Source organism: Arvicola amphibius, chromosome 3 (genome assembly GCF_903992535.2).
Source record: "Arvicola amphibius chromosome 3, mArvAmp1.2, whole genome shotgun sequence".
NCBI classification, from domain to species: Eukaryota; Metazoa; Chordata; class Mammalia; order Rodentia; family Cricetidae; genus Arvicola; species Arvicola amphibius.
In genome coordinates this window covers 52,651,897-52,665,102 of record NC_052049.1, presented here as the reverse complement: position 1 = coordinate 52,665,102, position 13,206 = coordinate 52,651,897, and the positions used below count along the sequence as shown (strand labels likewise).

The following is a 13,206-nucleotide window of genomic DNA, read 5'->3' as shown; positions in this document are numbered from 1 at the left end:
CAAAAATGATTCAAACTGGATATTATTCTTACTGACCTTGTCTCTTAGAATTGTAAGACTCTATAGCAATAGAACTGGTTATATGTCTGAAGAAGTTATTCTTCAGTGAGGGTCATTTAAATTAGAGAATTAACTGGTCATTCTTTTTTTCCTCTGCATAGCCCTGGCTATCCTGGTACTTGCTCAGTAAACTGGGCTGGCCTCGAACACACAGAATCCACCTGCTTCTGTCTCCTAAGTGCTGGGATTAAAGGTGTGCACCACCACTGCCCAGGTCATTATTCATTCCTAACAGATGTCCGTAGGATGAATTAAAATTTTCAATCATAGAAAAGAACTCGGTGACAAAGGGACTCTGCCTCCCATAAAAATAGTGACTTACTGAGAACCCACTGTGCATCAGACATTGGGCTCTGTACTTTAGATCTAACAATGATGCCAATTGACAATTGCATCCCTCTTGAAAGCTGCAGAGTCCTATCCCCATTATACCAGTGAAGAACTGAAGCTGGAAAGACCAGGAAGGAAGTCCAGGGACAAAGGACCGAGAAGCAGTGCTTTCCCTAGGCTTTCCAGGCGGGAGACATATAACTGGTGGAGGAACTGCGACCATTGGCTGAGCGTCTGTTATGTGAAGGGCCATGCTGGGCACTGTAAGGGACAGGGGGATGCTTGCTGCAAGTTTTTTTTTTTTTTTGTAGTACCTTTCAAATGTGATACAAATTAAGTGAAATATTTGAGAAAGGGTGCCCATACATGAACCCCCACTGTGCCATTCAAGGCTGTCCCAGCCTAGAAAACATTCCAAAGGAGAAGAATGATGGCTGACAGCTAAGTGCATCCTCTTCAGTCATCAATGAGAAAGGTGTTAATTCACTTTGCAAATGAAATTCTGAAGGCCAGAAAGAGCGAATGAACTCTTTCCGTGCAGGCTAACTGTAATCATTCTGGAATCAAGGAGAAGGACTGCACAGCCAATCCGGGGCCTAATCAGGCGCCCATGCAGAAGAGAATGGTTGGCAGCCATCCTTATACGAGAAGAGTCACAAAGCTTTGCTAATTAACTTTTCCCTTCTCCAGCGGCAAGTAATTCTAAGCCTTCCACCAAGTCGATGTCTACCAAGTCTCTCTTCACGTTGCAGATGCAGAAGCCAAAGATCTGAGTGCTGTTTCAGGTCTAAGGTATGAGTAGGGAGCTGAAATGGGAGCCCAGTGCTTAGTCTCCTGGGCCAGCGCCCAGACACATTTCCATTTGTAAAAGCAGGCATTAACTACTACTGCCTTTCCCCTAGACCACTCTAGGCTCTGTTCTTCTGCTCTACAGGGTCTCTAGCCAATAAAAGAAAACCAAGAAGGGGAGGAGCCTAGGAGGAACTGCTGCCTCAGACTAAGAGACCTGAGATTTGTAAAGGATTTCTGCTGCTCCTCAGGCTTCCCAACCCTCCAATGCCAGCACTTAGATTTCAGCAACCCCCATTCTAGGATGGCAAATGTGATCTTGAACCCCTCCCGAGCAGTAAGAAACTGGGTCGTCAAGGAATCCCTCAGCTGAGAAGTCAGGGCTCTTACCTGTTTGAGAGTTATCCCCGGAATCACGATGAATCCTGTGAATCTAGAGTAGTTCCAAAGTTTGGTGAAAGAGAGAGAGAGTTTTATGTCATTTGTCGAACTCCGCAACTTAGTTACAAGGCTCTGAACACGCCCAGAAAGCAAGGTGTTACACAGATTGCATGAAGAGATGAGAGACACACACCAAGTGTAAGACTACAAATACTTGATTGCTTTCAGACACTCATCAGGAGTCTAAGAGCAGGAAAGGGACCAAAGAGGGACTCTCCAGGCAAACCTAAATCTGCTAGGCTAACTCATTGTGACACAGTCTGCAGAAATACAGAATGACAAAGGCCAGGACTCAAGTCAGATTTTTATAGGCCAATATGCAACCTGTTAGTTTTAGACAGGTCATATTTGCTTTCTGAAATACAAAGTCGGGGTTAAATCTAAAATTTCTGTTTTTAGAACCTTTCCTTAAATGTTCCTCAATTGCTGGCACAATCAATTGATGGACCTTTGCCTGAACTTTAGCTGCCATTTTGCACCTCATTCTTTCTCATTATCGGGTTTGTCTCATGCTAATGATTTGGTGCAAATGTTCAATAAACATCACTCAAATGACCCAATGAAGTCATCAACACTAGAAAGACTACGCATGCTTTTTGTGGGCTTTGCATCTCTTGCATTTGCAATCGACTAGGGCACTGCTGGTGGGCACATTGTCATTCGCACTTAGAGTCCCACAGCTTTTATGCTGAATCCATCTGCTTCCATCCAGGGCTCAGGCCAGTCAACCTGTGCAGCACTCAATGAAGAGGCAAGGTTAAGTTTTAACAAGACAGGCAAATCTGGGGGACTATCAGCCAAGGAAGCCTAGCTTGACTTAGCATCCACTGTACTGGCCGGAAAGCTCCCTTTTGTCAGACACAGCTAAAATGTCCCAGGCTTCATTGAACCATTGACGAAAAGCCAGGGAGGGGCTGGGGAGGTGGTTCAGTTGGTAAAGTGCTTGCCACATAAGCCCTGAGCTCAGATATCTAGGATCCATGTAAAAATCAAGGTGTGATGATGTGAATCTGAAATTCCAGTACTGAGGAGCAGAGAGAGACAGACTCCTGTAGCCCGTCGGCCAGCCAGCCTAGCTGAATCCATGTGCTCCAGACTCAGCAAAACACCCTGTTGCAAAAAATAAGGTAGAGAGTGACCTAGGAAGACACCCCAAACAACTTCTAGCCTCCACAGGCACCCATGTTTGAGTCTGTATGCACATGTACATACACCCACATGAACATGTACACAAACACACGAAACTAGCCAGGCAAAACAGGTGTTAAAATGAGGATTCCTACAAAACCCTTCTGCTCGGCTCATTTCACATCCCCACAAAACGTCAATACAGAATCTATGACCCGCCTGTGATAGCTTGGTCATTCAGTCACGGCTATTGGCCCTCACCCCATAATTATGGTACCTTTTATTATTTCTTCAATGGACATCATTTCATGTTTTCCTCCAGAAATAAAGACCATGTTCTACAAAGCCACCAAGCTCAACACATATTTTCATATGTCCCATATGAATAAAATTCTTGCTTCATTCTTTCTCCTTAATCAGCTCTCGCTTAAAAGCTTTTTTTCTTTAACCAAATACATATGCCTCTAGGAGCAAAACCCATGGCTTTCCATATTATGAAAAACAAAAAGAGTAATAACCCCTGCCCCCAAGCTCCCTTTTCTCATTTCTCATAGGCTCACAAGCCATCCGTATGGCTCCCATGACCTACACTGTGGGCCAGGTGTTCTGTCTGGAGTGGAGCCAGCTCGGTCTTGGTTTAGGATTAAAAATGTGTCGCAGCCACTGACAGTGGTGGGACGGTGTGGACCAGGGAGGGGAGAGAGCACAGGCACAATTCCATTGGCCGGGATGGAACTTGCTGCCTCCACATTAATACACTGGTCCCTGGGGGTTCTGTGCCCACTGTCAGCAGCAGAGGCCGCAGGTCCCTCCATCTTCACAACCACAGTCTTCCAGGCTGGGTGAGCCTCCGCACCAGGGTGCTGTGTGTGGACCCCACTTCACAATCCTTTCCACAGAGGACAGCTGGGCTCTCCTCCTGTCACGTCCCAGCAAGCTGGGGCTCTTCATGTAAGTTCTCTGACTGATGGTCTAGCTACACGCCTCGTTTGAGTACCCTCATTTTACAGGATTCTCATGGATGACAAAATCCCCACGCAGAACAAGAATCAATGTTTCTAACTCAGCAGGAATTATTCCAAAGTGATTTCCTTCACAGTCTTTAGTGGAACTTAGGGAGAATACAAGCAAGGAAGGGTAGTGCCTTAGACTTTGATGGGTCCAGGAGAGAGGTCCAGGGGCTTGAAGACCTAAGGGCAGGGAGGGGGATGAACTCCATCCCATGGCAATGGCCATTTCTCATGGTAGCCAGGGCAGGCAGCTTTCTGCTAACAGTTGCAACATTACAGACCGGAGGAGAAGCAACCGTTCCCTTGGATGTGCAGGGCAGGGAAACTGAGGTTTAAGTTTAGTCACACCACACACACAGTACACAGAACTGTTAATCATGGTTCTCTAGTTTAATAGCCAATTGCCTTCGTTACATGGCTCTTCAGTCACAGGTCTTAACAGTGTTGTCCTGAGCCTGGCTTGTCATCTTACAGCCTGGAACTACCTCACGGCACAAACAGCCTTTCCCCAGAATTCTGGGAAGGTATGAACTTTGCCATGTGTGTACTTCAGCAAGATCAGGATTCCCCATCCTCAGAGTTGTCACTTTCTCTGGGGCACACAGGGTTTCCATCTTGAAAAGCTTGAAATGTAGAGTGTTCCTGTGCAGGGAGGGCTGGGGATGGTGACAGGAGATGCTACTGCTGCAGCCCCAGGCTTTGAATGCAATGGTTTCTACAGTGTCGTCTGCCGTCCTTGGTCTGCGAATCCGGCAGAGCTCAGAGCTGTGATTTTCCAGCAAGTCTTTGAGGCGTGTGTGCGTGTGTGTGTGCACACGTGTGCATGTGCATGTGTGTGTACCTATAAAGGTGCAATTAGAATTTTAAACCTTTAATTAAAATGTCATAGGTTTCCACAAAATTTGCTCCCCTGTGCTTAAATCCTTTATTTACTAATGCTTGATTATGCTCAACTTCACTTGATCTACCCTGCCTTTCTGGCTAGTTCTTCCATTTTTCATGATCCTGGGATAATTTCAGGTTCTTGGGCATGAAGGGCAAGCTCTCTGTCCTAGAGCTACACTCCCCCCACCCCCGCCACCTCTAATTATGCTTAACTCTAAAAAAACCACTATTCTCTCTCTCTCTCTCTCTCTCTCTCTCTCTCTCTCTCTCCTCCCCCCCCCCGCCGTTCTTCTGTCTCTCTCTGCCTCTGTTTTTGTGTGTATGTGTTTGTGTGTGATTTCAGGGTCATTTGTTTCTAAAAGAATATTCCTTTACAATTTATACTCTCAATTTATCGTGGTGTGAAAGCCATTTAGGTTCACTTAGACCCACACATTTTAAACTGTGGGTCACAATTGCATATGATCATATGGGTCATGGGAATGTGGGGAACATTAAACGTTTGATAATAATAAAAGCTTTCTGAATGCACAAAATTAATTCAAAGCCAGCACATAATAATTCCAGGTGTTCCCAGCAGTACTCACTTATACTGTATCATGTGACTTCACTGACACCTTGGGTCAGAACACCAACTTGTGCAGTTTGTGTGGCTTATACTGTCATCCATGTGGTTCCAACAAAGCCGCATGCCACACCTCAGTTCAGATTCCAGGCTGGTGTATGCTATGGATTGGTTTTTTTTTTTTTTCCTGCTCTGATGAAACCATTAATTATAGAAAAAAAAAAGATTTACTATTTTCCTACCATTGTTCCTCAACATGTTACCTTTGGCCTGGATTGTGTCAGGATGTTTGACTTCTGAAGTGAGTAAAATATCAATGATTTTATTGTCTTGTAGCAAAGTCAGCTTAGATCAAGATGGCATGGGCCTTTCTCTTCTTACTCTTTCTAGCTCAAGATGTTCTCACTTAATAGCAGGCCAATTCTCCCTGAGATTAGAGTAACACACTCAAGTCTCAGCAAATCTTCATGAATTCTGGTTTGAATTAGGACAAGATATCCGATAACTTCTGAAATGGTCTCAAGCTTACTTCTACCATTTTGTACAATGTATTTTTGTGAATTGGTATTCTCAACATTGATGATTATAAAATAAAAATATTGATCAGCCCTGGAAAACACAGAATGTGATGTGTTCTGCATATCAAATGCTCAGCCAACATTGAGTCATTTATGTAAAAGTAAATCCAATTAGTACACAAAATTGCTGTTGTTTAATACATATTAACAGTATGCAAATACTAACTTCTCTGTATGACTTATTATGGGTAAATGTTTGACTTATGTACCTATTTTCTGGGTCTATCTTGGATAAAAAGAAGTTATGAGTGGAAAGGGCTTGTGACACTCTTAGATTATCCTACAAGGGACAAAAATCCCAGATGTAATGAAGATGGGTAAGTTTCAATGATACTGAATTTAATATTTTTTCACATTTTCAGGGATTTCCATTGACTTTATGAATCTTCATCAAGTCCTTGAATAAATGATTTTCTACATCTAAAGAAAGAACTTATCCCCTCCTTCCCCACCAGAATGGCTAAGAAGAAACCATCAAGGATATGAACTTAGAATACTCCCATGTTGGAAGGAGGATAGAATTACACAATCCCCTTGAAGACCCAGCCTGGCACTTTTGTACCAATATAGATGAACATCTCCATGACAAAATATTACCCCAGGGAAACAAAGCTGTTTCATCACAAAAGTAACTCATTCAAGGCTACTCAACGAAGCCCAAAGCTGAAAACAGCCCAGGGATCCATTAACAGGGTAACAGACTGAAAAAGACAACAAAATAAACAGGAAGATGATACTGATGCTCACAGCCCAGACGAATCTCAGAAACCTAGTGAGCCAAAGAAGCCAGACGGCAGAGCAAACACTGGACGAAGCTGGAGAACACCCATTCTTGTTGTAGAATATTGTAGAATAAGCTCTTGTTGGAGCAGCGAGGGAGGGGTGCGGGTGGGGGCTGCTATGAAGGGTCTCAAAGAACTTCTGAGAGGGTCAAATCTGGTTGTTTTGTTTTTGAAGATGTGGGCATTAGAGGTTAAGTTCGTAGTCAGTCTCAAGAGAAACTCTAAGATCTGTAGATTATCTACCTTAAAACCAAAACAATACTAAACTCTAGTTAATGTGCATGCTGGTGGGACAAGCAGTGAGCTATGCTGATGTATGTGCCCGATACTTAGTAGTTGTCAAGCAATTAAAAAAAGGGGGGGGGGACAGTGAAGGACGGTTTCAGGACCACAATGAGAATCACCATGGAGTCCCACGCTAACTGTGGGACTGAGGTAGTGAGTAAATAGCTTACTCACTTATATGGCTTCCAACTGTTTTATTAAAAAGTAAACTCTAAAAATTTCTAAACTTTATCATAATCTTTTAAAAAAATATTTATTTATTTATTTATTTACTTACTTATTTATTTATTTTACGATATTCTGTCTGTGTGTCTGCCTGCAGGCCAGAAGAGGGCATCATATCTCATTTCAGATGGCTATAAGCCACCATGTGGTTGCTAGGAATTGAACTCAGGACCTTTGGAAAAGCAGTCAATGCTCTTAACCACTGAGCCATCTCTCCAGCCCCCCACAATTTTTTTTATATATAAACTTTTCCTAAGAAAGTGTTGCCTAGTACATGCCTTTAATCCCAGCCCTCGGGAGACAGAGGCAGGTAGATCTCTGTGAGTTTGAGGCCAGCCCGTTCAACATCATGAATTTCAGAACAACCAGGACTGTGTAGAGAGACCCTGTCTCAAAACAACAACAACAACAACAACAACAAAATAACAAAATAAAAAAAAAAAACCCTCCACTTCCCATTGGCCTCAGCAGTGCATATTTAACCAGGCAGGGAGGTTCTGCCATGGGGCCTGGCTCTGGCTGGCTCTCCAGCTGCACAGCTGAGTACAGGCACACTACCCTGAGCTCCCAGCGGCAGGCTATCCTGGCTGCTTCTCCATCTTCTGATTCTCTGATGCTTTTGCTGTCCCTGGTTTGTACGGGCCAGGTCTCTGCTCTCTTCCTCCCCACCCTGTCCTGCAGGTCTTGCTCTCACACGTGGCTCCTACCGGGAAGGTTTTTAAATACTCCTTTCTCACCTCAGTCTTCTCATGAGCTCAAGGACTTCAGGCACTCACTTTCAGTGGATTCTTAGTGATTTAACACAGTCTGTAACCTTGCATCTCTGTGATTAATCGGTCCCTTGCAGCTGGGCTAGAGGTTATATCTAACTTGATTACTATTGTGTACTCAGTGCTAACATGATCTGAGGCATTGCGGCTACTAAATCTGAGATGAATCCATAAGAGATTGGAGTTAACTGGGGTCCTTACCTTACACCTGTGATGAAGCCATTGTTAATAATGATTTGACCACCACGTTGGTCTTTGTTAATTATACTCAATACTTCTCTCACTAAAAATATCAATTCATAAATGGTTTCACAGGAAAACACAGATAAAGCAATTTCTGTAAAATGTCTTTTTTTAAAAAAGTGAAAAGTAAATATGGTACAGAAAAAAAAATGCATCCTTATACTCTGATAATGCCCAATCAGATCAAGGTGAGCAAGCAAGACCGACAAACATCAGAGCACACCGTCAGCCCTGCCCTGGCTCCCCGAGCCTCTGAGAGGGTCTCTATGGCACACTGTACTGTAGCTCTCATCGTAAAATGAATGGCATTTTTAATAAATAAAGAGTTATATATCCATCCACGTATCCATAATAAAATGGGAAGTGGGGAAATTCTCCTTGGTCATTGTCCTAGCTTATTTCTCTGCTGTTGTGAAGACACGGATTAGAACTGACCTGGGGAGGAAAGGGCTTATTTGATTCACAGTCCCTCATCACTGAGGGACCATAGGGCAGAAACTCAAGCAGGAGCCTGGAAGCAGGAACTGAAGTAGAGACCACATTGGGACACTGCTTATTGGTCTGTTCCCCATGCCTTGCTCAGCCTACTTTCTTGTACAACCCAGGACTGCACACCAAGAGATGGCATCACCCACAATAGGCTGGGCCCTCCCACATCAGTTGCTAATCAAGAAAACGCCTCACAGACATGAGCCCAGGCCAATCTGACGGAGGCAAATTTTCACTTGAGGTTCCCTCTCCCCAGGTGCCTCCAGCTTGTCTCACACTGATGAAAAATAACCAGCATAGTCGTTTAAAATAATGCTGGCTTTGATGAAGGGAAGCAGCAAACAGATGATTAGGATGAACAAAGATATTTGTTTAAATAACCAGGGTAGCTTCCAGAGTCAGCTTGCTAAACCATTTTAAAAACACGCACTATTCTTCATTTACTACAAACTCAAGGCTTTCTTGGATGTGACAGGATTCCGATTAACCAAGCTTAAGGGCTGGGTGCAGAGATCTGATGATGGGAGCGGAGTCCCTGGAGACCCTCCTTCATGTGCACCGAATCAAATGACAGTAAATGGCATCGTGGAGACGTCTTTGATCATCCCTCTCCAGTGAAAACCCTGTGATGAGCATTTTCTCCAAAAACAAAAGGCTCTGATGCACAGATCAAAGATCTTTTCTCAGTCTGCTGTAGTTTCAAAATCCACTTGCACATTCACGCGTCTCAAAACCCCTGCCGGAGCAGCCTCCAGCCACGGAACAAGACACTTCATCAGCACCTAGGAGCCCAGTTCCTACAGCACAGCTCATTCGCTTTCATGTATTCTGAGTTGGTTCTCAGCCACCGACAACACCCAACACCAAAACAGACAGCGGCTTCGGCGCACTGAGGCTGATCCCGGTGTGTGTGTGTGTGTGTGTGTGTGTGTGTGTGTGTGTGTGTGTGTGTGTGAAGTGGAGAGGAGAGACTTATCCCCACAGTTACGACAGTGAACCTAATCGGCAGGGTGACAGCGTCTCTTCCTTTTTATCTGGACAACATTTAAAATGTTACTCCTGTCAAGGCCGCATGCAGTGGGCTGATCTGGATGAAAGGGCACATGAATGTTTAAGTTGACACAAGATTCAAAAGACAAGTCCCAAGCTGTCTTCCGGATAGTTACAAATGTCAGCCCCGTATACGTTCACGCTCCTCTGCTGTCCATCGTTTTTTCGGGAAAGTTGAGGAAGCATCGCTTCCTTTGCAATGCCACAGTTACACGTTCAGATACTATAGGTGTCCCTCTGTCAAATGTCCCTGACCTGCCAGGCTGGTGGCCACTGGCTCCACATTCTGCACACATCTGGAACCTTTACAGAGATATGCTTTCATGTTTTTCTCTCAGTAAAATACTTTTTAAAGATATATTTTTTTAACGTATGGGATGGCTTGCGTGTGTGAGTGCAGGTGCACTTGGCGTCCTAAGGAGGGTGTAGAGTCGGCCACCTGCTGTGGATGCTAGGAACTGAACTCAGTCTTCTGGAAGAACAGTAAGCAGTCTTAGGCACTGAGCCATTTCTCTAGTCCCACTAATTATTTTTGTATATTTTGCTCAATCAAAATATGTAATGCACTGTCCTTACCCAAGAGTCCTTAAGTCAGGCCTACTGATTTAGTGGGCCCAGAGTAGTCAGGACTCCATGAGCCTCATCTGAGGCTGGTCTGCAGACCTGGGGAGCATGAGGTAACACGGGGCACGTCATGCTTGGGGTGTGGCCAGAGCATCAGCAGCATTGCCAATCCCGGGGAGCTCATTAGATCTACCAATAATCTCTCTCTAGACTTACAGAATGGGATTCTATGCATTAATAACCATCTCCGGGTGGTTCATTCCACATCCGAGTTTGAGACCACACTGGTAAAGTAGAAAAGTGATAGGTTTGGGGTGTTTTTCATTTTGCAGTATGGGGGACAAAGCGCAGGGACTTAAATATGCTAGTCAAGAGCTCTTCCACCAAACGGTCCCCTCTGTCAGAGCCTAACTTGTGACAACAGGTGCTTTGATCCCTCCCTTTGTAGCTGTAAACACGAGCACTTAGGAGTTTCACCAGGCCTCTGCTTCCTTGCGGTGTAAGCAATGGTACCCAGTCCATCGGGGACATTGACAGATACAGGGATTTGTTATGCAAATTGTTGGAGGAAATGCTGGAGGAGGCAGTCTCAAGCAAGAGGGCAAGGGGGTCTGAACGTATTGGTACTGGGGTCTGAATCACTAAGAACCCTCCGCACCATCGTGCAGGAGGTGAAGACAGATCTCCAGCCCAGGAAAGCACCTCCTTTGCCTTTCAATTCTATGGAGCCTCAGCGGCTTGGATGGTTTTCACCCCCTCAGTGTGGGTTAACCCTTTGCTCTCAGTTCACTGACTCAGATCCCATCTCTGACTACCTCCCTACCAGATGTACCCAGAGAGAGCCATCCAGGAATTCTTTAAAGTAGACAAACTGACATCTAAAATTAACAATCACCTTCTTTTGAGGGTAGGATAAGACAGGATTGTGAAATGCCCGGAAGGTGTGCCCAGACAGTGAGGTCCTACCCTAGAGTTTTTGACCCAATAGTGGGGCTGAAACTTCCCAAGGTGAAGCTGAGAGTGCAGATCCGGTGGCTGTGCTAAAGACTATGTGACCTGGAGGGTGGGATGACCTGTGACCTGAGGGTGGGATGACCTTTGACCTGGAGGGTGGGATGACCTGTGATCTGAGGGTGGGAGACCTGGAAGGTGGGATGACCTCTGACCTGGAGGGTGGGATGACTTGTGAGCTGGAGGGTGGGATGACCTTTGACCTGGAGGGCGGAATGACCTGTGACCTGGCAGCTGAGATGATGCCAGCCTCTCTGGTTTTCTCTTTCATGGCTGGATTCTGTTTTTCAGAAATCTGGATTTTGTGACTTATTACATTTCCTGTGACCTCATTTCCTCTGAAGCTCAGAGCTGAGTTCTGGTGGGCTGGTTTCCTGAGAGGTGTACACACAGCAGAACACTTGGGCAGTCTTCCCTTTAATGCTGTCGTTCCTCCAACTGGATCCCTTCACTTCTCAGCAACAAGAACTTAGGTGTAACAGACTTAATAAGAAATTTCTCTTTGCCTAATGTTTTGTTCTTAAAGAATTGCCAATGCCAAATGAGACATTTGCCAAATAAAGTATAAGCCCGTGTGCCCGCTAGACGTTGTCGGGAGAATGAGGGAGTTGCAAAGATCTAATGCTTTCCTCGTCCCAATGACACTAAGGCTGCATTCCGCTCTGACTGACACACTCTAGAAGGGAGCCTCAAGACCAGGGCTTAATAAATCAGGTCTCTGGAGCCAGCCAGCAGGCAGAGCCAGCGCACCGCAGTGAGTAATGAGAAGCCAGCAGCAAAAGACAGTTTTGTGGTTCTGTGACCCGAGCTTCTGAAAACATCCTTCATCAGATTGTCTGCTTACATCTTGTAAGTAATCATCCCCAGAATCAAAAGGCATGCCTAATTATCCCTCATCTTCTAATTTAACTCAAACATACTTACTGGGCTTATGAAGCAAAGATATAGGTTCTATTTACTGTCTCCAAGAAGACAAAACCAGGCCTGTCACCCCTGTGAGTCTGCTCATCCAGGAAGTGTTTTGATGATACTCTGTGCTAGGCCAGGCTCCCAAAGGGCGTAGCAGAGAGCATGTGGCTCCCAAAGGGTGAGGAACCAAAAGTGAACCGGAAGCACCCTCAATCCTGACAAAAGAAACTGAACCTCACACTTAGCCATTTGCTCCTTGGAATGCTGCAGCCATTCCTGGTCAGTCTGAGGGCCGGCACCCACAGTCAAGAAATGCTAGGACAGGATGATAGCCGCCCCATTTGTTCTGGAAATGCTCCCCTAGAAAGGCAGGCAGCGAGGGGTCAGATGGCACTCCCCAAAGGGGAAGAAAAGCGTGAATGAAGCAGCAGTGATAATTTCTAGATGTTACATCAAATCCATGTGGCCCAAATTTCTACCCCCTGGTGACACCCAAGCACAAGCAAGAGCCTCCTCACTAGAATTTGGGGGTGGGGTCTGGGTGATAGGACGGAGACAGGGTCATAGATGGGAGTCAGCCCAGTCAGGTGGCATTCTGACTTTAAGTAGAGCTGGACTTCATTGTTGTTTTTTTTTTAATCCTAACTTTTCAGTGTTACAGACACAGGCATCACTGTGCTGAAGCTATGCCAGAATCTTCCATTTAGAATTAATGCTCCAAAGCAAGGATTAGAGAACTTCTTGTTGAAGTTAACCAGGTAACAATTCATTTGGATCATTTGGATGAGTCACTTGTCTACCCTGACACTGCCTGCTAGGGCTATGTGCATTGAATCTTCATCACTAGAAGTCTCCGTGAGACACACTCCTGGGACAGAACTGGTCCCCCATGACAAGACCGGAAATCTATGCAGGAGAGAAGACAGTGGGTACAAATCCAGGGGACTGTTCATTGCACCGCAACAAAACGGCCAGCAGAGATATCCAGAAATATAGCCGGGGGCTTTGTCAGTGGCCACATCTCTATGCCTGCACCTAATCTTCACATAAGTGGTAGTGGTTTTTAAAGGGTGGATGGAGAAATCTGCTGTC

At 45.2% G+C, this 13,206-nt stretch overlaps 1 protein-coding gene across 2 annotated transcripts in view; it reads right to left on the bottom strand.

Moving 5' to 3' along the window:
- Pde8b (phosphodiesterase 8B) overlaps positions 1 to 13,206 on the bottom strand; it is a 216,259-nt gene that overhangs the window by 30,024 nt on the left and 173,029 nt on the right. For both annotated transcript variants that reach the window (XM_038322041.1, XM_038322042.1), the window contains exon 11: positions 1,570 to 1,612. In XM_038322041.1, coding sequence (XP_038177969.1) covers positions 1,570 to 1,612 — 43 coding nt within the window. The remainder of the gene's footprint in view (positions 1 to 1,569; positions 1,613 to 13,206) is intronic.